Source organism: Pseudophryne corroboree, chromosome 1 (genome assembly GCF_028390025.1).
Source record: "Pseudophryne corroboree isolate aPseCor3 chromosome 1, aPseCor3.hap2, whole genome shotgun sequence".
NCBI classification, from domain to species: Eukaryota; Metazoa; Chordata; class Amphibia; order Anura; family Myobatrachidae; genus Pseudophryne; species Pseudophryne corroboree.
Genome location: NC_086444.1, coordinates 223,011,411 through 223,036,781, shown reverse-complemented (window position 1 = coordinate 223,036,781; position 25,371 = coordinate 223,011,411). Strand labels below are relative to the sequence as shown.

At 49.2% G+C, this 25,371-nt stretch overlaps 1 protein-coding gene across 3 annotated transcripts in view; it reads left to right on the top strand.

Annotated features, from left to right (window-relative positions):
- Window positions 1-25,371, top strand: part of FBXL17 (F-box and leucine rich repeat protein 17) — a 1,047,892-nt gene that overhangs the window by 753,211 nt on the left and 269,310 nt on the right. Inside the window, exon 8 of one of the 3 annotated variants that reach the window (XM_063964090.1) lies at window positions 106-307. The exons of the other annotated variants lie outside the window; for them this stretch is intronic. Within the exon in view, the coding sequence (XP_063820160.1) occupies window positions 106-140 (35 nt within the window). The 3' untranslated portion in view covers window positions 141-307. Of the gene's footprint in view, window positions 1-105; window positions 308-25,371 lie in introns of those variants that run through there. 3 annotated transcript variants of the gene reach the window in all.

Genomic DNA, 25,371 nt, shown 5'->3' with positions numbered 1-25,371 from the left:
TGTCAAATGAATTACTCTGATGGCAAGATGTATCGCTGTTAGAAGGGACAGAACTCATGGATAGACTTGTGAATCTGTCTTTCCAATTTTCTCTTCTACTTCTAGAGTTTAGTGCTTCCCTTGGCTGCAGTACTGATTAGCAAGGAAAACATGCTCCGCTGATATATGTCTGGGGGGCAGCAAGCAGGAAGGAAGGATCCTCATTCCTCTATGAAAGGGTCACATACTTGTAATGCTGACATACAGGCAAATATGCATTTATTATATGTCACGTCTGATTTTGATGTGTAATTGTCCCCATGATACTGGTAATAGTGAATTAATGATGCTGACATTCTTACTGGCTGACTTCATTGTACTTCCAGCGTTAATATATGTATTTTCCTAAAATCCAATGTGTTTATCTTCATCTCATAAAAAAATTAAAAAGATACTATATTCTAGTTTTCAGTATTCCACAAATATGCACAGGAAAAAAAAGTTAATTATTACTCAGAATCCACATATTGTAGCAATATATAAAATTATAGGCACATTTTTTTATTTTATTTTCTTGTAGGTGACATTTGGCACAAAAAACTTTTTTATTATGTTCTAAAGAAATTGTCCCTACTTGGAAGAGCTGTTCCTATCTCTGTCATTTTTCTTCTTGACTGTCAGTAGCATGTAACCTTTTTGTATGATCTTATCTAGGGACACGCTCAGAGAGCTGTGACCATCTCCCCAGGGCCGGTTCTACACCCTCTGGCGCCCCGGGCGGAAAATGGGGGGCGTGGCTTCATACAGGGGGCATGGTCAGTTACGCCCCCTGTACAGTGGAGTAGCACCGCTGAAAGAAAAAAATATTACTTACTATCCCCACTCCCGACCGCTGCAGATCTCCGCCGGCGCCGCTCCTTTCCTCGGATGACAGACACTAGAGGTCAATTATGACCCCTAGCGTCTGTCAGTCCCACAATGCTGTGCGGTGCGCGATGACGTCATTGCGCACCGCACAGCAAAGGTCCTCTACACAAAGGGAAACTAGACGCGTAACGTCTAGTTTCCCTTCACAGCGGGGGACAGCGGGACCAGCGGGGGACACAGCGGGCAGCGGGGGGCACAGAGTAGCGGATCTTGCCATGGTGCGGCGCCCTCCGGATGGCGCAGGCGCCCTCCGGGCAAAAGTCCTGCTTGCCCGTGGCAAGATCCGCTACTGCATCTCCCTTTTGTCAGCTGTCCCCATTAACCGGTAAAGGGGGGTGCAGGAGTGATCACCAGCAAAATATGTGGCTGTATCTGGGTTTATGTTCTGTGCTAGGCATTCCTAGCTGTAGAGATTATCATTGTGCAATATATGGCTGGCAAGGAATATATATGGTGCTGCAACATAAATATGATCTGAATTATTTATTCTCTTCATTTTTGCTTTCTGGAAATTCAAAGGGGAACTTTAAAAAGTTGGATTAGCGTTACTTTAAAGATGTGCCAGGAATATGTTTTTTTCCTCCACCAGGGGACAGCAGTGGTTTCTTCAGCTGAGACCCAAGGTAGACCAGGCTGATTAGTGTTGTCAGGATTAGATGACAGTTTCTATGTATCATATCATTTATCATCATACTTGCTTCTCAGCACACTCAAAAAATGGCATTTGGTATCCAATAATTGAGCCCAAAGAGATCCACCTCACATTGTATATAAAAGTTTTTACAAGTGGATTGGGATCATAAAGTAAAGCTATGTAGCAAGACTTTTAAAGCCAAGCATTTCTTGCATGTTTAATATCTTATTTGTATTGTGTCTTATTATTATTTTGTTGTTCAGCTTCAGCATGAAATGTTATATATTCCTATATATGCAGTTTTATATTTTGCTTAGTTGGGAAAGTGCATAAATTCAGTTTTCCCATTAATATCTGTTTCCTTTATGTGTAATTTTAAGTCTCTCTTCGTTTTTAATAGCACTACAATATTTCCTTTCTAAAGTTTTAATTAGTTGCTTATTTCCTTGGGAAATAGAGCACAAGGTCCTCCCTATCTACTCCCCAATGTCTCATAAACAGTTATTCTTTGTTACGTGATATTCAGTGGAAGTAATTTTCCTGGTTAGCTAGGCTGAGCTGGCTTAGTGCATATTAGAAAGTCAGAGCCTGCCAAGTACAATGTTACTGATGCAGTCTCTGTCTGTATAAAGTGGAAATTGTGCCAGGTATTCAGTAGGATACAATACATGACATAAGGCATTCAGCAGTGTCTAAGAAAAGACATTTAAATTCAGAATGATAAAAAAGCAAGATCTATCAAAAAGACAATTAAAGTCCTTGCAACTTGCTGAATAACCGTTTTCTGAGAATGTGGTACAGATACTCCTGGCCCATTACTCCAGTATCTGGGCAAAAATGGGTACATGAATGTAACTGGTATATAACTATTTAGCTGCAGTGTTTTCCTGTAGAGCAAGCATGAGGCTTTGGGTGGAAGTATTCCTCAGATTCACACAAAAGATATAGTGGTGTAACTGTATTTTTCACAGGGGCCCAGGCACTCAGGTGTATGTGGATCTCACCCACAGGTGTATTTCTAATGGGTGCAGGGTGTGCACTGCATATGTGTCACTGGGTCCAGGTGAGCCCAGCACTGAACACCCTGCACCCAGTATACTTTACCTTGTGCCGGTAAGCAGGTCCCTCTTCCTTCTCCTCTGTGGGACCATCTTCTCTGTGATGTTTGGGAAAATGAAGTCACTCAGTGATAGCAGAGACTCTAGCACTGTGCTCTCTTGCGCGATGCACCTTCTTCCTGATTATAATTGGGAAGATGGCGCAATGGAGGAGAAGGTACCAGTCTGCCGGCACAAGGTAAGATATGAGGTAAGCAGTGCTCAGAGGAGGGCGCTCACTGCACACAGTCCCCTTGGGCATTAAATTGCCCCTTTCTTCACCAACATAAATGGCAGTGGCATGGTGAATACACAGACTCATGAGCCATGTTGATTTTCCCCAGGCTTTATCTTAGTTTCCTCAGAGCATTCATGGGGGGGGGGGGGAGGGGGAGGTGGGGTTTACATATAATAAGAGGTGCTACCCTGCTGAGACTGTTAGTGCCACACCACAAAAAGAGAGAATGCAGGTGCACTATTCAAACATTACTACTTAGAATTGTAACACATTTTGCAATTACGTAGAGGGCTTACCCACCACGTCCTGGTAACCTCATCATCGGGTAATTCTAAAGCTTTGACCAAACCACCCACAAAGTAACACACTAGTGAAAGACAGCAAGTGAAGTGTTAGAGTATCAGAAAAGTGAGAGCACCTGCTATGTGTCAGGAGTGTTACAGGGGTGAATAATGAATGTGTGAAAAATGTTACAGGGATAAAAACAAACAAGTGCTAAAATAAGTGTTACATTGTGATGCCTTGAAGCAGCACAAATCAAAGCATATCGGGGATCCCCACACCCCAAAACTTACCCCACAACTGACATACTATATACATTTATACAGGTCTTACCTATAATAGTGCCTTGTTTAATGTTCAGCAAGTGCAAGGATTCCTACTAAAAACAGTCAGGGACAGGTGGAAGGGGAGCTATTTCAGGCTGAAGCTCTCTCTTGCCTTCAAACATACATACTAAAGCACAATAAAGGATATATAGAGGGGAGGACCCTAGACTGCACACCCTAAGTACATGTAATGAGAGCTGCTAACCCCCTGTCTCTCACTAGTCTTTAGTGTGGTTTGGTTGGGTTGCCTTAGGGGTGTCCCACGCTCTAGACTCTACTGTGGCGTCCATGCTTTGAGGTGGCGATTGTATCAGCAGTAAGAGGTCTTTTCACAGCCAGGGGACTGAAGTCAACAGACCAACATCACTAAGGACTAATATTTGATAAGTATATGCTGTTAAGAGCATTGTGCAAGATATTACGGACTTATAAGTCGCAAGCTGTTTACATTATGGTGCTGTTTTATGCTGTGTGGTGACAGTATTAAATTTGTTTGGATTGTTAAGAAGTGAATGCCTTGTTTTTGGAAAATATATATATATTGTGACTGAATTGGCACTCACCCTTACAGAGTTGCAATTTGCTCTCGTGGCCTCTGGAAACCACACTATAGCGAACTCATCCAACAAGCAGCGGCACTCAGAGTCTGTAAAATGTAGTATTTGCAAAAAAGTGCGTGGATTAAATTTTTACCGACTCTGAGTGCAGCTGTTTGTTGGATCAGTACTAATATATATATATATATATATATATATATATATATATATATATATATGTGTGTATATATATTATAAGGGCACGGTCGTGCCCTTATATTAAGGCTGAATCGAACAAACGGAATTCTCCCATAGGGAACTTCTGAGATGGGGGCATGGTGTTTGAGGGGCTACACCTCAAAAGTGATTGGACATACTGAGCTGAAATTTGACATGGGCGCGTAGAATCGTCACCCGGTGCTGCATGCCAAATTTCAGGGTAAAATAATAAAAAATGAGGAATTGGGAGTAACCTAAAGTTTCAACTGTCAGTTTTTTTCTGCAACTTCCTGTATGGCTTTTTGACATGGTTTTCCTATAGAGTGAATGAGGAGATTTTTGGGAAGGCATAACTCAGGATAGAGGATGAATTAAGCCTTGGGGTTTGTTTTATTAGATAGAGTATGTCCCAGTGTAGTGCCTTTTGGGGTTAAGGTTTTTCAGAAAGTTACAGGTTTTTTTTAATTTAGTAAAATATGCCCCATTATAGAGATAGGGAATTTCAATTTGTTGCGCCTGCGCAGTGGCCGCCAGCAGGGGGTGTACAGTGGCTTCACTTGGGTGTACAAACATGACTGACATCTGCTGGCTAACTGAAATTCTTGCGTGTTAGGGGAATTAGCTGTGTTTATGCTATACAGGGGGGTGAGGGGTTTTGTGGTTGATGGGGTGGGGGGCACGCTGTGCGATTATCAGCCCCGACACTGCACCAAGTACAGAGTTTAGTAAGATCCGTGCTGTGCCAGAGGCAGCTGTAAGAGCTCAGTGACGTCATCTAATTTATTCACTGAACTTCCGGGAAATTCAAAACTGAAAGCGCTGTGTGTGGCGGCCGGATGTATTGTGCTGCTGCTGGCTTTCAAACAGTGGCTACAGTGTAGGGGCGAACTGGTCCATGGGTAGATTCCCAGGGGGCCGGTCCCATGCACACCAAGGCTCATACTGAAGCGCTGGCCGGGCTGGAAGCCAACCTTTCGGGAGCGCTCTGGACAGGGATGCATAATCTCGGCCGGGGGCCTAAACGGACCCGGGGGCGGGGCCTAAACGGACCCATGGGCGGGGCCTAAACGGGGGCGGAGCTACTCGGGTCTCAGACTGCTACTTACTCACTGTTGCTTCTGCTGCTGTAAGAGGGAGAGGACAGAGGAGGAGTTGCTGCAGATCCAGGGCCGGCCCAGTCAGTGAGTCTGCAGTGCACTCTGCTGTAGTTTGTAAGGTGAGAGTGAGTGGAGGTGTGTGTCTTCCATGTGAGCTTCTGTGTGTGTCTCTCCCTGTATATCCTCAATGTGTACTGTGTATGTATCTTCCTGTATAGCAACATTGTGTGTCTATAATGTGCAGTGTGTGTGTGTCTCCCTGTATAGCCTCATTGTGTGTCTGTAGTGTGCAGTGGTGTCTCCCTGGATAGCCTCACTGTGTGTCTGTAGTGTGCAGTGGTGTCTCCCTGGATAGCCTCACTGTGTGTCTGTAGTGTGCAGTGGTGTCTCCCTGGATAGCCTCACTGTGTGTCTGTAGTGTGCAGTGGTGTCTCCCTGGATAGCCTCATTGTGTGTCTGTAGTGTGCAGTGGTGTCTCCCTGGATAGCCTCACTGTGTGTCTGTAGTGTGCAGTGGTGTCTCCCTGGATAGCCTCACTGTGTGTCTGTAGTGTGCAGTGGTGTCTCCCTGGATAGCCTCACTGTGTGTCTGTAGTGTGCAGTGGTGTCTCCCTGGATAGCCTCACTGTGTGTCTGTAGTGTGCAGTGGTGTCTCCCTGGATAGCCTCACTGTGTGTCTGTAGTGTGCAGTGGTGTCTCCCGGTATAGCCTCATTGTGTGTCTGTAGTGTGCAGTGGTGTCTCCCGGTATAGCATCATTGTGTGTCTGTAGTGTGTTTCTGTCTCGTGGTATAGCCTCAATTGTGTGTGTGTGTGTGTATATGTAGTGTGCAGTGGTTGAGTGCAGTGCAGTTGAGGTACTGGGGGGACAGTGAGTGGGTGGCGCTGGTGGCTCATTCATACTCCGGGCACCCCGCGCTCTCCACCCCCGCCCCATCCTGTGTGCTCCCATCACCTCCTTATCCCCCTGCACTCTCCCCCTGCACCTTGTGTCCAGACCAGGGGACTGTGTATGGACGGCACCCCGGCCCCACTGGTAGTGTGGTCTATAATAGGCTCCGAGGCAGCAGTGGGAATGAATGGCCTGATGCGGCGGCAGTATACCGCGGTGTCCACCCGTTCATTCCTGCTCCCGCTGCTGCTTCGAAGCCTATTATAGACCACACTCAGACCGTACAAGCAGTGGGGCCGGGGTGCCGTCCATACACGCCCCGCTCACCGCTAGAGAGCACTGACGGGGACAGCAGCAGGGCTCCGGCGGCAGGGCGGGTATGTTTGGCCAGTGACCTCCCTCCCCATGTGCAGGCCTGCGGAGTGTGCGGGGCAGGTGGCACTCTCCCTCCCAGGCGCTCTCCCCAACTGGCCTCAGCCCTGGAACACTGTGGCCATACTGCCAGGAGCTGGTCACCTCCTTCCTCAATGCAACATCAGCAGGGGGCTCGGGCCTCATCACCAGCCCAGGACTGTCTCATGTATGTATCATGTATGTGTGTGTGATATATGTATGTATCGTGTGTGTGTGATATATGTATGTATCGTGTGTGTGTGTGATATATGTATCTATCGTGTGTGTGTGTGATATATGTATCTAGCTATCATGTATGTATCTATCATGTATGTATGTATGTGTTATATGTATGTATCTAGCTATCGTGTGTGCACATGATATATGTATGTATCACACCTCTATACATACATACACACACACCTATATCTGTACGTACACTGACATACACACACCAACATCTATACATACACACACTGACCCCTATACGTACACCGACGTACCCACACCTGCATCTACACATGCACATGCTGACACCTGGACATACAGTGACGTACCCACATGTTCATCTATACCTGCACATGCTGACACCTGGACGTACCCACATCTGCATCTATACATACACGTGCTGACACCTGGACGTACACCGACCTGCATCTATGCATACACGCGCTGACAACTGAACGTACACACACCTGCATCTATACATACACATGCTGACACCTGGACGTACACCGACGTACCCACACCTGCATCTATACATACACATGCTGACACCTGGACGTACACCGACCTGCATCTATACATACACGCGCTGACACCTGGATGAACACCGACCTGCATCTATGCATACACTCGCTGACACCTGGACATACAAACACCTGCATCTATACATACACGCTTTGAGACCTGGACGTACACCAACGTACCCACACCTGCATCTACACATACACATGCTGACACCTGGACGTACACCGACGTACCCACACCTGCATCTATACATACACATGCTGACACCTGGACTTACACCGATGTACCCACACCTGCATCTACACATACACATGCTGACACCTGGACGTACACTGACGTACACACACCTGCATCTATACATACACATACTGACACCTGGACTTACACCGATGTACACACACCTGCATCTATACATACACATGCTGACACCTGGATGTACACCGACGTACACACACCTGCATCTATACATACACATGCTGACACATGGATGTACACCAACGTACACACAAAACTTCATCTATACATACACATGCTGACACCTGGATGTACACCGATGTGTACACACCTGCATCTATACATACACATACTGACACCTGAACGTACACCAACATACCCACACCTGCATCTATACATGCACGCGCGGATGTGTGAGTGCGTCAGTGTGCGGGTTGTGTGAGTGCGTCGGTGTGCGGGTTGTGTGAGTGCGTCGGTGTGCGGGTTGTGTGAGTGCGTCGGTGTGCGGGATGTGTGAGCGCGTCGGCGTGCGGGATGTGTGAGCGCGTCGGCGTGCGGGATGTGTGAGCGCGTCGGCGTGCGGGATGTGTGAGCGCGTCGGCGTGCGGGATGTGTGAGCGCGTCGGCGTGCGGGATGTGTGAGTGCGTCGGCGTGCGGGACGTGTGAGCGCGTCGGCGTGCGGGACGTGTGAGCGCGTCGGCGTGCGGGACGTGTGAGCGCGTCGGCGTGCGGGACGTGTGAGCGCGTCGGCGTGCGGGACGTGTGAGCGCGTCGGCGTGCGGGATGTGTGAGCGCGTCGGCGTGCGGGATGTGTGACGCAGCGTGCAGGATGTGTGAGTGCGTCAGCGTGTGAATGTATGAGAGCGGCAGTGTACGGATATGTGGATGTATGAGAGCGGCAGTGTACGGATATGTGGATGTATGAGAGCGGCAGTGTACGGATATGTGGATGTATGAGAGCGGCAGTGTACGGATATGTGGATGTATGAGAGCGGCAGTGTACGGATATGTGGATGTATGAGAGCGGCAGTGTACGGATATGTGGATGTATGAGAGCGGCAGTGTACGGATATGTGGATGTATGAGAGCGGCAGTGTATGGATATGTGGATGTATGAGAGCGGCAGTGTACGGATATGTGGATGTATGAGAGCGGCAGTGTACGGATATGTGGATGTATGAGAGTGGCAGTGTATGGATATGTGGATGTATGAGCGGCAGTGTACGGATATGTGGATGTATGAGAGCGGCAGTGTACGGATATGTGGATGTATGAGAGCGGCAGTGTACGGATATGTGGATGTATGAGAGCGGCAGTGTACGGATATGTGGATGTATGAGAGCGGCAGTGTACGGATCTGTGGATGTATGAGAGCGGCAGTGTACGGATATGTGGATGTATGAGAGTGGCAGTGTACGGATATGTGGATGTATGAGAGCGGCAGTGTACGGATATGTGGATGTATGAGAGCGGCAGTGTATGGATATGTGGATGTATGAGAGTGGCAGTGTATGGATATGTGGATGTATGAGAGCGGCAGTGTACGGATATGTGGATGTATGAGAGCGGCAGTGTACGGATATGTGGATGTATGAGAGCGGCAGTGTATGGATATGTGGATGTATGAGAGTGGCAGTGTACGGATATGTGGATGTATGAGAGTGGCAGTGTATGGATATGTGGATGTATGAGAGTGGCAGTGTACGGATATGTGGATGTATGAGAGTGGCAGTGTATGGATATGTGGATGTATGAGAGTGGCAGTGTATGGATATGTGGATGTATGAGAGCGGCAGTGTATGGATATGTGGATGTATGAGAGCGGCAGTGTACGGATATGTGGATGTATGAGAGTGGCAGTGTATGGATATGTGGATGTATGAGAGCGGCAGTGTATGGATATGTGGATGTATGAGAGCGGCAGTGTATGGATATGTGGATGTATGAGAGACAGAATGAAATAGAATGAGATAGCGTGTGTGGCAGAAATAAAACAAGATAGTATGTGTGTAAAAGAGAGCAAGAATTAGAGAGAAAAAGGAGAGATGTGAGATAATATGAGAGAGACCAGAGAGTGTATGAGTGAGAGGTGGCAGTCGGGATAAGAAGGCAGTGGCTGCACCCTTCAACCCAGCACCGCACTGATGCTGCGGTCAGTTGTGAAGGGCCTTCTCGAAACCAGAGAGCCAGCCAGTAGGGGTAAACTATGTAAGTACCAGAGTATGTGTGTTTAGCTGTGTGCGTATTTTGCTATATGTGTGTGTGTGTACAATTGTTTTACTATGTGTGTTTAGCTGTTTGTGTGTTTTGTCATACGTGTGTATGTGTGTGTTGCTATGTGTGTGTCTTTTACAATGTGTGTGTATATACAGGGCTGGCCAACCGTTACATTGCGGAGAGTACCATATGTGGAGGGTGCTGCCGCTGCCTTCTCATCTTCTCCCGATGTGTGCTCGAACCCCTGCTGCACTGCCCCAAGAGAGAGCCTGGATCACAGGGTGAGGTGAGTGGGGAGCCAGGAAGGGAAAACACTGGCACAGGGTCGCACACTGCAGCCGACATCTTTCTGCAAGCACACTTTCTCTCTGTTACCTCTGCCTCAGTCACCCACTCTATACCTGTTACCCACTATCTCCCTCTCACCCCTGTCTCAGTCACTCACCATCTCCCTGTCACCCCTGCCTCACCAATCGCCCACTATCTCCCTGTCACCCCTACTTCAGTCACCCACTATCTCCCTGTCACCCCTACTTCAGTCACCCACTATCTCCCTGTCACCCCTACTTCAGTCACCCACTATCTCCCTGTCACCCCTACTTCAGTCACCCACTATCTCCCTGTCACCCCTGCCTCACCAGTCACCCACTATCTACCGGTCACTCCTGCCTTACTCACCCACTATCTCCCTGTCACCCCTGCTTCAGTCACCCACTATCTCCCTGTCACCCATGCTTCATTCACCCACTATCTCCCTGTCACCCCTGCTTCAGTCACCCACTCTACCTGTCACCCTGCCTCAATCACCAACTTTACCTGTCACCCCTGCCTCAGTCACCCACTATCTCCCTATTACTCCTGCCTCAGTCACCCACTATCTCCCTGTCACCCCTGCTTCAGTCGGGATCCGGTCTGAAGATCGACAGTGTCTATGTCGACCACTATAGGTCGACAGTCACTAGGTCGACAGGGTTTGAAGGTCTGCAGGGTTTATAGGTTGACATGTTCTAGGTCGACAGAGCAAAAGGTCGACCTGAGTTTTTCACTTTTTTTTTTCTTTCTCTTTTTTAACTTTTTCATTCTTGACGATCCACATGGACTACGATTGGGAATAGTAACCTTGCCCGAAGCATGGCGAGCGAAGCAGTGCACTAATTGGGCTTCCCGGTCACTGTACGGAGAAAACGACACCAAAAAAAATGAAATACTCATGTTGACCTAGAACATGTTGACCTAGAAACCCTGTTGACCTTCAAACCCTGTCGACCTAGTGACTGTCGATCTATAGTGGTTGACCTAAACATTGTCGACCTAGACACTGTCGATCTAATGATCCACACCCTGCTGACACCCACTATCTCCCTCTCACACCTGCTTCAGTCACCCACTATCTCCCTGTCACCCTGCCTCATTCACCCACTCTCTGTCATCCTGCCTCAGCCACCAACTCTACCTATCACCCTGACTCAGTCATATACTCTCTACTTGTCACCCAGGCCTCAGTCACCCACTATATCCCTGTCACCCCTGCCTCATTAGTCACCCACTATCTCCCTGTCACCCCTGCCTCATTAGTCACCCACTATCTCCCTGTCACCCCGCCTCACCAGTCACCCACTATCGCCCTGTCACCCCTGCCTCAGTCACACACTATCGCCCTGTCACCCCTGCTTCAGTTACCCACTATCGCCCTGTCACCCCTGCTTAAGTCACCCACTATCTCCCTATTACTCCTGCCTCAGTCATCCACTATCTCCCTGTCACCCCTGCCTCAGTCATCCACTATCTCCCTGTCACCCCTGCCTCAGTCACCCACTATCTCCCTGTCACCCCTGCCTCACCAGTCACCCACTATCTCCCTGTCACCCCTGCCTCACCAGTCACCCACTATCTCCCTGTCACCCCTGCCTCACCAGTCACCCACTATCTCCCTGTCACCCCTGCCTCACCAGTCACCCACTATCTCCCTGTCACCCCTGCCTCACCAGTCACCCACTATCTCCCTGTCACCCCTGCCTCACCAGTCACCCACTATCTCCCTGTCACCCCTGCCTCACCAGTCACCCACTATCTCCCTGTCACCCCTGCCTCACCAGTCACCCACTATCTCCCTGTCACCCCTGCCTCACCAGTCACCCACTATCTCCCTGTCACCCCTGCCTCACCAGTCACCCACTATCTCCCTGTCACCCCTGCCTCACCAGTCACCCACTATCTCCCTGTGACCACTACCTCAGTCACCCACTATCTACCGGTCACTCCTGCCTTACTCGCCCACTATCTCCCTGTCACCCCTGCTTCAGTCACCCACTATCTCCCTGTCACCCACTATCTCCCTGTCACCCATGCTTCAGTCACCCACTATCTCCCTGTCACCCCTGCTTCAGTCATCAACTCTACCTGTCACCCTGCCTCAGTCACCAACTCTACCTGTCACCCTGCCTCAGTCACCAACTCTACCTGTCACCCTGCCTCAGTCATCTACTCTCTACTGGTCACCCATGCCTCAGTCACCCACTATCTCCCAGTCACTCCTGCCTCACCAGTCACCCACTATCTCCCTGTCACCCCTACTTCAGTCGCCCACTTACAGTTTTTTTTGTGGCGCGTGCTATTCCTATTTTTAATAAGGGAGAGGGGCCCAATGCATATTGTTGCTCCTGGGCCCACCATTCTCTAGTTCCGCCACTGCCCTTGTCTGTCTGTCTCTCTCGCTGCCCCTGGTACCTCTGTCTCTCTCGCTGCCCCTGGTATCTCTGTCTGTCTCTCTCTCACTGCCCCTGGTATCTCTGTCTCTCTCTCTCTCACTGCCCCTGGTATCTGTCTCTCTCTCTCGCTGCCCCTGGTATCTCTATCTGTCTCTCTCGCTGCCCCTGGTATCTCTGTCTGTCTCTCTCTCACTGCCCCTGGTATCTCTGTCTCTCTCTCTCACTGCCCCTGGTATCTGTCTCTCTCTCTCGCTGCCCCTGGTATCTCTATCTGTCTCTCTCGCTGCCCCTGGTATCTCTATCTGTCTCTCTCGCTGCCCCTGGTATCTGTCTGTCTGTCTCTCTCTCGCTGCCCCTGGTCTCTCTCGCTGCCCCTGGTCTCTCTCTCGCTGCCCCTGGTCTCTCTCTCTCTCGCTGCCCCTGGTCTCTCTCTCTCTCGCTGCCCCTGGTCTCTCTCTCTCGCTGCCCCTGGTCTCTCTCTCTCTCGCTGCCCCTGGTCTCTCTCTCGCTGCCCCTGGTCTCTCTCTCGCTGCCCCTGGTCTCTCTCTCTCTCGCTGCCCCTGGTCTCTCTCTCTCTCTCGCTGCCCCTGGTCTCTCTCTCTCTCTCGCTGCCCCTGGTCTCTCTCTCTCTCGCTGCCCCTGGTCTCTCTCTCTCGCTGCCCCTGGTCTGTCTCTCTCTCTCTCGCTGCCCCTGGTCTGTCTCTCTCTCGCTGCCCCTGGTCTCTCTCTCTCTCGCTGCCCCTGGTCTCTCTCTCTGCCCCTGGTCTCTCTCTCTCTCGCTGCCCCTGGTCTCTCTCTCTCTCGCTGCCCCTGGTCTCTCTCTCTCTCGCTGCCCCTGGTCTCTCTCTCTCTCGCTGCCCCTGGTCTCTCTCTCTCTCGCTGCCCCTGGTCTCTCTCTCTCTCGCTGCCCCTGGTCTCTCTCTCTCTCGCTGCCCCTGGTCTCTCTCTCTCTCGCTGCCCCTGGTCTCTCTCTCTCTCGCTGCCCCTGGTCTCTCTCTCTCTCGCTGCCCCTGGTCTCTCTCTCTCTCGCTGCCCCTGGTCTCTCTCTTGCTGCCCCTGGTCTCTCTCTCTCTCGCTGCCCCTGGTCTCTCTCTCTCTCGCTGCCCCTGGTCTGTCTCTCTCTCGCTGCCCCTGGTCTGTCTCTCTCTCGCTGCCCCTGGTTTGTCTCTCTCTCGCTGCCCCTGGTTTGTCTCTCTCTCGCTGCCCCTGGTTTGTCTCTCTCTCGCTGCCCCTGGTTTGTCTCTCTCTCGCTGCCCCTGGTTTGTCTCTCTCTCGCTGCCCCTGGTTTGTCTCTCTCTCGCTGCCCCTGGTTTGTCTCTCTCTCGCTGCCCCTGGTTTGTCTCTCTCTCGCTGCCCCTGGTTTGTCTCTCTCTCGCTGCCCCTGGTTTGTCTCTTTCTCGCTGCCCCTGGTCTGTCATTCTCTCTCTCTCTCTCTCTGCCCCTGGTCTGTGTCTCTTACTGCACCTGGTCTCTGTGTGTGTGTCTCTTTCTCTGTCTGTCCCTGGTCTTTCTGTCTCCTCTCTCTCTCTCTTCCCCCATGTCTCCCAGTATCTCTCTGGCCCTGGTCTCTCTGTCTCCCCATATCTCTGTCTCCTATGTCTCCCAGTCTTTGTCTGGCCCTAGTCTGTCTCTTTCTCTCTCTCTACCTCTAGTCTGTCTCTGTCTCCTCCACCTCTCTCTCTCCCATGTCTTCCAGTGGCCTTCTCTCTGGTCCTCTTTCTGTCCATCATCTCACTGTCTCTGCCCCTGGTCTCTCCCACATGTCTCCCTCTCGCTGTCTGGCCCAGGGCTCTGTCTCTCATGTCTCCTCTCACTGCCCCTGGTCTCTCTCTCTCTCTCATTTCTCCATCTTTCTCTGCTCCTGGTGTCTCTCTCTGTCTCTCTCTCTGTAACAACCCCTGGTCTCTCTCTCTGTTTCCCCATCTATCTGTGGCTCTAGTCTCACTCTCTGCCGCTGGCCTCAGTCTGTCTGTCTCTCTTCCCCTGGTCTCTATCTGTCTCACCCCATGTCTCCCGGTCTCTTTGCCCTTGGTCTCTCTGTCTCCCCGTCTCTTTTCCCCCATGTCTCCCAGTGTCTCTCTGGCCCTGGTCTCTCTCTGTCTCCTCCACCTCTCTCTCTCTGCCCCTGGTCTCTCTCTCTGTCTCTGCCCCTGGTCTCTCTCTGTCTCTGCCCCTGGTCTCTCTCTCTGTCTCTGCCCCTGGTCTCTCTCTCTGTCTCTGCCCCTGGTCTCTCTCTCTGTCTCTGCCCCAGGTCTCTCTCTCTGCCCCTGGTCTCTCTCTCTGTCTCTGCCCCTGGTCTCTCTCTCTGTCTCTGCCCCTGGTCTCTCTCTCTGTCTCTGCCCCTGGTCTCTCTCTCTCTGTCTCTGCCCCTGGTCTCTCTCTCTCTGTCTCTGCCCCTGGTCTCTCTCTCTGTCTCTGCCCCTGGTCTCTCTCTCTGTCTGGCCCTGGTCTCTGTTGCCCTCTCTCCCATGTGTCCCTCTCACTGCCCCTGGTCTCTCTCTCTCTCTGCTCCTGATCCCTCCCTCTCTCTCTGTCTCCATCTCTCTCTCTCTCTCTCTCTCTCTCTCTCTCCATCTCTCTCTCTCTGCCCCTGGTTTCTCATTCTCTTTCCAGTGTCTCCCTCTATCTCTCTGCCCCATGTGTCTCCCTCTCTCTCTCTCTGCCCCATGTGTCTCTTTCAGTTACTCACCAAAACAGTGATAATGCCCATCCCCAGCTGACCATGTCTGTTTTTCTGAATTGCCAATTTTTTTTTTCGGGTGGGGGGGGGGGAGGGGGGGGGGAGGGGAGGGGGGCAATCTTCAACATGCCCTGGGCCCCAAAGACCCTAGTTCCGCCTTTGTCTTGGTGTATATATATGATGGATGCACATGTCCAATTTCAGAAAACTACCGAATATCAAACTGTACTGCTGCTGGAAGTCAATCTTCCAGCATCCGCCCACCTTAGAGGAACCTCCTGGTCTCTCTGCACCCATGGCTTCTCTCCCAGTGCGTCCCTGATCTCAGTAATTGGGTAGCCCAGTGGAGCTGGAGATACACCCCCCTTCACCCTCCACCCAGCACTCTGCTGCTGTTGAAAAGAGAAGCAGCCACCTGGGAAATGGAAATACACAATGAGCTGCCCCCAGTGTATTCCCATCAGCTGTTCCTCTCAGCAGCCATTGGGGAAATGTAAAAGCTGCAGAATGCTCTGTCCCAGGCAATGGGCGTGGCCTCGTTAAAATGAGCGTGGCCTCGCCGGAAAAGTCTACCTTACACCCCAGTTTCTCTTACGTCCTAGAGGTTGCTGGGGACTCCACAAGGACCATGGGGTATAGATGGGCTCCGCAGGAGACATGGGCACTCTAAAGACTTTAGATGGGTGTGCACTGGCTCCTCCCTCTATGCCCCTCCTCCAGACCTCAGATCCTGTGCCCAGAGGAGACTGGATGCACTGCAGGGGAGCTCTACTGAGTTTCTCTGAAAAAGACTTGTTAGTTTTTTTATTTTCAGGGAGCACTGCTGGCAACAGGCTCCCTGCATCGTGGGACTGAGTGGAGAGAAGCAGACCTACTTAAATGATAGGCTCTGCTTCTTAGGCTACTGGACACCATTAGCTCCAGAGGGTCAGAACACAGGTCTCACCCTCGTTGTTCGTCCCGGAGCCACGCCGCCATCCTCCTCACAGAGCCGGAAGATAGAAGCCGGGTGAGTATAAGAAGAAAGAAGACTTCAAATGCGGCAGAAGACTTCTGATCTTCACTGAGGTACTGCAAGCGGTAATGCTGCGCGCCATTGCTCCCACATTCACACAACCTGACGGCACTGTATGGGTGCAGGGCACGGGTGGGGCGCCCTGGGCAGCAATCATAAACTTCTAGGGACACTGGTGTATGTATATATATATATATATATATATATACTGCGGAGGGGGTATATTACAGAAACCCCCGCCAGTATAAACATTGAGGGGGCAGAGCTTGATCCTCCAGCACCAACCAGTGCCATTTTCTCCACAGCACGCTGCAGAGAAGCTGGCTCCCCGGACTCTCCCCTGCTGAACATAAGTACAGAGGGCACAAAAGAGGGGGGGTGCACATTTATTTGGCACAGTGAGTGTAATATATATATATATATATATATATATATATATAAGCACTGTACTGACTGGGATTTTATTCCAGGGTCCGGTGGCGCTGGGTGTGTGCTGGCATACTCTCTCTCTCTCTCTCTCTCTCTCTGTCTCTCCTAAGGGCCTTATTGGGGGACTGTCTCTATATAGATATATATCCCTGAGTGTGTGGGGGTGTCGGTACATGTGTGTCGGCATGTCTGAAGCGGAAGGCTCATCTAAGGAGGAGGTTGAGTAGATTGTGGTGTCTCCGTCGGCGACGCCGACACCTGATTGGTTGGATATGTGGAATGTATTAAATGCAAATGTGTCTTTATTACATAAGAAATTGGACAAAGCAGAGTCCAGGGAAGTAACAGGGAGTCAATCCATGGCTTTGGCTGTGTCACAGGGCCCTTCAGGGTCTCAGAAACGTCCCCTGTCCCACGTAGCAGACACTGATACCGACACTGATTCTGACTCCAGTGTCGATTACGATGATGCGAGGTTACACCCAAGGGTAGCCAAAAGTATTCATTATATGATTATTACTATAAAAGATGTTTTGCATATCACAGATGACCCCTCTGTCCCTGACACGGGGGTATGCATGTTTTAGGAAAAGAAACCTGAGGTAACCTTTCCCCCATCTCATGAGCTGAATGCTTTATTTGAAAAGGCTTGGGAAACTCCAGACAAGAAACTGCAGATTCCCAAGGGAATTCTTATGGCGTACCCTTTCCCCGCGCAGGACAGGTTACGGTGGGAATCCTCGCCCAGGGTGGACAAGGCTTTAACGCGCTTGTCCAAAAAGGTGGCGCTACCATCTCCGGACACGGCAGCCCTCAAGGATCCTGCTGATCGCAGACAGGAAACTACCTTAAAATCAATTTATACACATACGGGTGCCTTGCTCAGACCGGCAGTAGCGTCGGTATGGGTATGTAGCGCAGTAGCAGCATGGGCAGATAACTTGTCATCTGACATTGACACCCTAGATAGGGAGTGCATTTTATTGACCTTGGGTCACATTAAAGACGCAGCCTTATATATGAGAGATGCTGCGAGAGACGTTGGGCTGTTAGGTTCAAGAGCCAACGCCATGGCTATTTCTGCTAGGCGAGCCCTGTGGACTCGCCAATGGATGGGTGATGCCGACTCAAAGAGACATATGGAAGTTTTACCTTACAAGGGTGAGGTCTTATTTGGGGAGGGTCTCGCGGACCTGGTTTCCCCGGCTATCGCGGGTAAATCTTCTTTTTTGCCTTATGTTCCCCCACAGCAAAAGAATACACCACAATATCAGATGCAGTCCTTTCAGTCGCATAAGTCCAGAAGAGGTCGGGGCTCACCTTTCCTTGCCAGAGGTAAGGCTAGAGGGAAAATAATGACTAGTTCCCAGGAGCACAAGTCCTCCCCGGCTTCTACTAAATCCACCGCATGACGCTGGGTCTCCACTGAGGGAGTCCGCACCGGTGGGGGCACGTCTTCGACTCTTCAGCCAGGTCTGGGTTCTGTCAGACGTGGATCCTTGGGCGATAGAAATTATATCCCAAGGCTACAAACTGGAATTCGAAGAGGTGCCGCCTCGACGATTTTTCAAGTCTGCTTTGCCAGCTTCTCCCCCAGAGAGGGAAATAGTTTTAGCTGCAATTCAAAAGTTGTACCAACAGCAAGTGATTATCAAGGTTCCCCTGGTCCAACAGGGGAAAGGGTACTATTCAACCCTGGTTGTGGTCCCGAAACCGGATGGCTCGGTCAGACCCATTCTGAATCTAAAATCCCTAAACCTGTACTTGAAAAAGTTCAAATTCAAGATGGAATCGCTCCGGGCAGTTATCTCCAGCCTGGAAGGGGGGGATTTTATGGTGTCATTAGACATAAAGGATGCATACCTTCATGTCCCCATATATCCTCCTCATCAGTCATACCTGATATTTGCTGTACAGGACTGTCATTACCAGTTTCAGACGTTGCCGTTTGGGCTTTCCACGGCCCCGAGGATTTTCACCAAGGTAATGGCGGAAATGATGGTGCTCCTGCGCAGGCAGGGAGTCACAATTATCCCGTACTTGGACGATCTCCTGATAAAAGCGAGATCGAGAGATCAATTGCTGAAAAGCGTGTCGCTCTCCTTGAGAGTGCTGCAGCAACATGGCTGGATTCTAAATCTATCAAAGTCACAGTTGATTCCAACGACTCGGCTATCTTTCTTAGGCATGATTCTGGACACGGGTTTTTCTCCCAGTGGAAAAAGCCCAGGAACTCCAGAACATGGTCAGGGACCTGCTAAAAGCAAAAAGAGTGTCAGTCCATCAATGCACTCGAGTACTGGGAAAAATGGTGGCGGCCTACGAGGCCATCCCCTTCGGCAGGTTCCATGCGAGACAATTCAGTGGGACATTCTGGACAAGTGCCCGGGGTCCCATCTACAAGTGCATCAGAAAATAAGCCTGTCCCCCAGGGTCTCTCTCCTGTGATGGCTGCAGAGTGCTCACCTTCTCAGGGGTCGCAGGTTCGGTATTTAAGACTGGGTTCTGATGACCATGGATGTGTGCCTCCGAGGATGGGGAGCAGCCACACAAGAAAGAAATTTTCAGGGACTCTGGTCAAGCCAGGAGGCTTGTCTACACATCAATGTACTGGAGTTGAGGGCCATATACAACGGCCTACGACAAGCGGAGAATCTTCTTCGCGACCTACCGGTTCTGATTCAATCAGACAACGTCACGGCCCTGGCTCATGTAAACCGCCAAGGCGGGACAAGGAGCAGAGTGGAAGCCACCAGGATTCTTCGCTGGGCAGAAAATCACTTAAGCGCTCTGTCATCTGTCTTCATTCAGGGAGTGGACAACTGGGAAGCAGACTTCCTCAGCAGACACGATCTCCATCCAGGGGAGTGGGGTCCTCATCACGAAGTTTTTGCAGAGATAACAAGTCATTGGGGACTTCCTCAAATAGACATGATGGCGTCTCGCCTCCCAAGAAGCTTCCGAGGTATTGTGCCAGGTCAAGGGACCCTCAGGCAGTAGCGGTGGACGCCCTGGTGACACCATGGGTGTTTCAGTCAGTCTATGTGTTCAGTCGGTCTATGTGTTCCCTCCTCTTCCGCTCATCTCAAAAATATTGAGAATCATAAGACGAAAAAGAGTGCAGACAATACTCATTGTTCCAGATTGGCCTCAAAGGGCCTGGTATTCAGATCTTCAGGAAATGCTCACAGAAGATCCGTGGCCTCTTCCTCTCAGGGAGGACCTGTTGCAGCAGGGGCCCTGCGTGTTCCAAGACTTACCGCAGTTACGTTTGACGGCATGGCGGTTGAACACCAAATCCTATCTGGGAAAGGTATTCCGGAGGAAGTCATCCCAAGTCTAATAAAGGCTAGGAAGGAGGTGACGGCGAAACATTATCACCGTATCTGGATGAAGTATGTATCTTGGTGTGAAGCCAAGAATGCTCCTACGGAAGATGTCAATCTGGGCCGTTTTCTCCACTTTCTACAGACAGGAGTGGATATGGGCCTAAAGTTAGGCTCCATTAAGGTACAGATTTCGGCCCTATCAATTTTCTTTCAGAAGGAATTGGCCTCTCCTCAAGAAGTCCAGACTTTTGTAAAGGGAGTGCTGCACATCCAGCCTCCTTTTGTGCCCCCAGTCACACCTTGGAACCTTTACGTGGTGTTACAGTTCCTAAAATCTCACTGGTTTGAACCTCTTCGAACGGTTGAATTAAAATTTCTCGCTTGGAAGGTGGTCATGTTGTTGGCCTTGGCATCTGCAAGGCGGGTGTCCGAATTGGCGGCTTTATCTCACAAAAGCCCCTATCTGATTTTCCATGTGGATAGAGCAGAGTTGAGGACTCGTCCTCAATTTTTGCCTAAGGTGGTTTCATTGTTTCATATAACCAACCTATTGTGGTACCTGTGGCTACAGGTGACTTGGAGGATTCCAAATCCCTTGATGTAGTCAGGACATTAAAAATTTATGTAGCCAGGACGGCTCGGGTTAGGAAAACAGAGACACTGTTTGTCCTGTATGCGGCCAACAAGGTTGGCGCTCCTGCTTCTAAGCAGACTATTGCTCGTTGGATTTGTAACACGATTCAGCAGGCTCATTCTACGGCTGGATTGCCGTTCCCAAATTCGGTAAAGGCCCATTCCAATAGGGAGGTGGGCTCTTTTTGGGCGGCTGCCCGAGGCGTCTCGGCATTACAGCTGTGACGAGCAGCTACTTGGTCGGGTTCAAACACTTTTGCTAAATTCTATAAGTTTGATACCCTGGCTGATAAGGACCTCATATTTGCTCAATTGGTGCTGCAGAGTCATCCGCACTCTCCCGCCTGGTCTGGAGCTTTGGTATAATCCCCATGGTCCTTACGGAGTCCCCAGCATCCTCTAGGATGTAAGAGAAAATAAGATTTTAAACCTACAGGTAATTCTTTTTCTCCTAGTCCATTGAGGATGTTGGGTGCCCGCCCCAGTGCGGACATATTTCTGCAAGGCTTCTATATTGTTATGTTACAGTTAAGATCAGTCTTTGGCTGATGCTGTTTTGTTCATACTGTTAACTGGTTGCATATATTCCATGTTATACGGTGTGGATGGTGTGGGCTGGTTTGAATCTTGCCCTTAGCTTAACAAAAATCCTTTCCTTGTACTGTCCGTCTCCTCTGGGCACAGTTCTTTAACTGAGATCTGGAGTAGGGGCATAGAGGGAGGAGCCAGTGCACATCCATCTAAAGTCTTTAGAGTGCCCATGTCTCCTGCGGAGCTCGTCTATACCCCATGGTCTTTACGAAGTCCCCAGCATCCTCTACGGACTAGGAGAAAAAGATTTACCGGTAGGTTTAAAATCTTATTTTTTGGCCCTGCACCAACAGACCTTGCCCACCACAGGGGGGAAAAAAATGTCACCATATTAAGCCCCATATAGTAATGTCCCCTGCACAATATGCCCCACACTGCAATGCCCGTGATACATTTATGTCCTACAGTAAAGCTTCTACACGCTGGGTGTCATGCTCGCTACCAGGGGTTTTATGGGCTGGGTGTCTTGCTCGTTGCCAGGGGTTTGTAATGCTTGTGGCCAGGGGTATTGTTCGTTGCCAGGGGTGTTATCGTTAAACATTTAAAAAAAATCAAATGTTTATTCTTGCAGTGAAATTTTACATTTCTGAATTTAAAAAAAATAAATTGAAAAAAAGCGATGAAATTCCATAGACAAAAAACCTTACGGTTTCACATGTCCCATTAAGGCTTCTTACACATGATCTGGCATTTCAGAAACCTGTTGTAGCTCTTTCACTCAAACTCCAAAAAGCAATGAAATTCCGATCATTAAGGCTGACGCCTTAATGGACGTGTTCCTTGCGCAATACAGATATGGTATGCCATCACAGCCTGTCGGTAAGTGCAGATTCAGCACTCTCACAGAGTGAGATTGCTGTCACTCACACAATGGTGGAGCTGCTAATTCACAGATTTGTGTGCTCATTGGAATACACACATGCAGTCTATGCAACTGAAGGTCTGAGCAGTTTTGTGGTGCTCCCATCAGACACAGTGCCCACAAACATCCCATTCGGTCACCACAACAATCCCACCTTGTTACAACATCCTTCTAACTCCATACATCCATCTCATTTAGAATACACATTTAGCTCCCTCAAACATCTTGGTTAATTGCAAAAACTATAATACCCCATATACGGTCTACGCATCTACACTTACTTCCCCTATACACCCCCATGCTGCTCTGTCTTCCCCATTCCCTACTGCTGTGTTCTCCCATCTGTGCTAGTCTGTACTAACTTATCTGCACCATCTGTCTTTCCCCACCTGTGCCTTGTCTGTATCACCGTTTCCTTCTCTCTGTGCTATTCAGTGTTTCCCTCTTCAACGTCACTCTGCCTCCTCCAATACATGGCACACTGTCTTCTCTCCCATCTGTACCAGTTTTCTACCCATCCGTGCCAGTGTCTTCAACCCATCTGCACCATTTCCCCCATCCGCACCGCTCTGTCTCCCTTCCCATACTTACTGCTTAATCTACCCCCTATCCACACCACTCTTACCCTATTTATATAGCTGACATCCTGAAGGTAAGTTTCATGGGTCACTATTGGGGGAGGTTGCCCTTTCCAACCCACCCAAGGATTAGCTCTAGCTGCCACCCCCCACGGGGAGGTAAAAATACTTATCCCCTCCGATGTTGGGACTGTATTCCCCTCATCCATGCTGCTCTGCCTTCCTCATCCGTGCCGTTTCTTTCCATCTGTGCTGCTCTTACCCCTCCCACATCTGTGCTGCTCTTACCCCTCCCACATCTGTGCTGCTCTTTCCCCATCATCCACACGGCACTGTCCACCCATCCATGCAGCGGTCTCCCCACCATCTGTGCCACTGTCGTTCCTCCATCTTTCTTACCTCCCCCCCCCATCTGTGTTGGTAATTCAGAGTTGATTGTAGATGTGCCAAATTTAGCACATCTACAATCATTTACTCTAACATGCGATGTGACGCCCAGCACAGGGCTAGTCCGCCTCGCATGTCAGGCCCTACACCTCCCCCCACTGGGCTCCCGGGGTACGCACGCACAGTGTGGCCATTGCGCATTTGCACCCCACAAACTAATTCAGACTGCGATCGCTGCTGCAGTCTGAATTATCCCGTGTTTCTTTGTCCCCCCATCAGTGCTGCTTAGTCTTCCCTCTATCCACACACTTCGGTTCCCCCATCCACACCGCTCTGTCTCCTCCCTCCAATCAACAACACTCAGACCTTCAGTTGCATAGACTGCATGTGTGTATTCCAATGAGCACACAAATCTGTGAATTAGCAGCTCCACCATTGTGTGAGTGACAGCAATCTCACTCTGTGAGAGTGCTGAATCTGCACTTACCGACAGGCTGTGATGGCATACCATATCTGTATTGCGCAAGGAACACGTCCATTAAGGCGTCAGCCTTAATGATCGGAATTTCATTGCTTTTTGGAGTTTGAGTGAAAGAGCTACAACAGGTTTCTGAAATGCCAGATCATGTGTAAGAAGCCTTAATGGGACATGTGAAACCGTAAGGTTTTTTGTCTATGGAATATATATATATATATATACAGGTTGAGTATCCCATATCCAAATATTCCGAAATACGGAATATTCCGAAATACTGACTTTTTTTTGAATGAGACTGAGATAGTGAAACCTTTGTTTTTTGATGGCTCAATGTACACAAACTTTGTTTAATACTCAAAGTTATTAAAAAATATTGTATTAAATGACCTTCAGGCTGTGTGCAAAAGGTGTATATGAAACATAAATGAATTGTGTGAATGTACACACACTTTGTTTAATGCACAAAGTTATAAAAAATATTGGCTAAAATTACCTTCTGGATGGGTGTATAAGGTGTATTTGTAACATAAATACATCCTGTGCTTAGATTTAGGTCCCATCACCATAATATCTAATTATGGTATGCAGTTATTCCAAAATACGGAAAAATCCGTTATCCAAAATTCCTCTGGTCCCAAGCATTTTGGATAAGGGATACTCAACCTGTGTATGTATATATATATGTGTGTGTGTGTGTGTGTGTGTGTGTGTGTGTGTATATGTAGATATATTTTTTTATATATATATATATATATATATATATATATAGTATAAAAGTTAATATAGACAGAGGGTGCACTCCATAGTTCGACTCAATTAGTTTTTGATGGCAGATACAGCTATAAAAACAGATTACCAAAGGTAGCATTTGGACCACCGTAATTTTCAACAGGTCGTATACAGCGTGCACAGCATGGGTCGCCTGCTCAGTATGTTACACCATGTTACACCATCAAATCTCTAGACCACGCCCTTATGTGTTTTGTAACTCCAGACTTTGTCAGAGGCCTCAGAGGATGAAAGGACAAAGGGGGCAATTCAGATCTGATTGCAGCAGCAAATTTGTTAGCAGTTGGGCAAAACCATGTGCACTGCAGGTGTGGCAGATACTGTATAACATGTGCAAAGAGAGATAGATTTGGGTGAGTTATTTTGTTTCTGTGCAGGGTAAATACTGGCTGCTTTGTTTTTACACTGCAATTTAGATATCAGTTTGAACACACCCCACCCACATCTAACTCTCTCTGCACATGTTATATCTGCCTCCCCCTGCAGTGCACATGGTTTTGACCAACTGCTAACAAATTTGCTGCTGCGATCAGCTCTGAATTATGCCCAGAGTTCGGGTTGAGGAAGCAGGTAAAGGTGTGACCTAGCGATTTGATGGTGTACCATGGAATATCCTGCTGTGCATGCTGACCAGGTGACCCGTGCTGTGCATGTTGTGTATGAGCTGGTGAAACTGCGGTGGTCCAACCACTACTGTTGGTATGTGATCCTTAATCTATTTTTATCTGTGATTGGCATTAAAAATTAATTGCTGCACACACTATGGAGAGACTCTCTTTATTAACTGTTAGAATTTGCAACCCGGCTTGTGGATTTGGAAACTTGACGGAAAACACTGATCAAAGTAGAGTGGTCTGAGTGCTGTGGACCAGCAGTGAAGTCTAGTAAAAACCGGTATGAAGAGTCCCCTAATAGACTTGTTAAGTGGACTATATTGTGCACACTGATAGATATTTATACGCACACTATATAACTAACTATCTATCTATCTATCTATATATATATATATATATATATATATATATATATATAGTGGTAATATTTATTGCATGGCTGCTTGCAGTGTAGATGC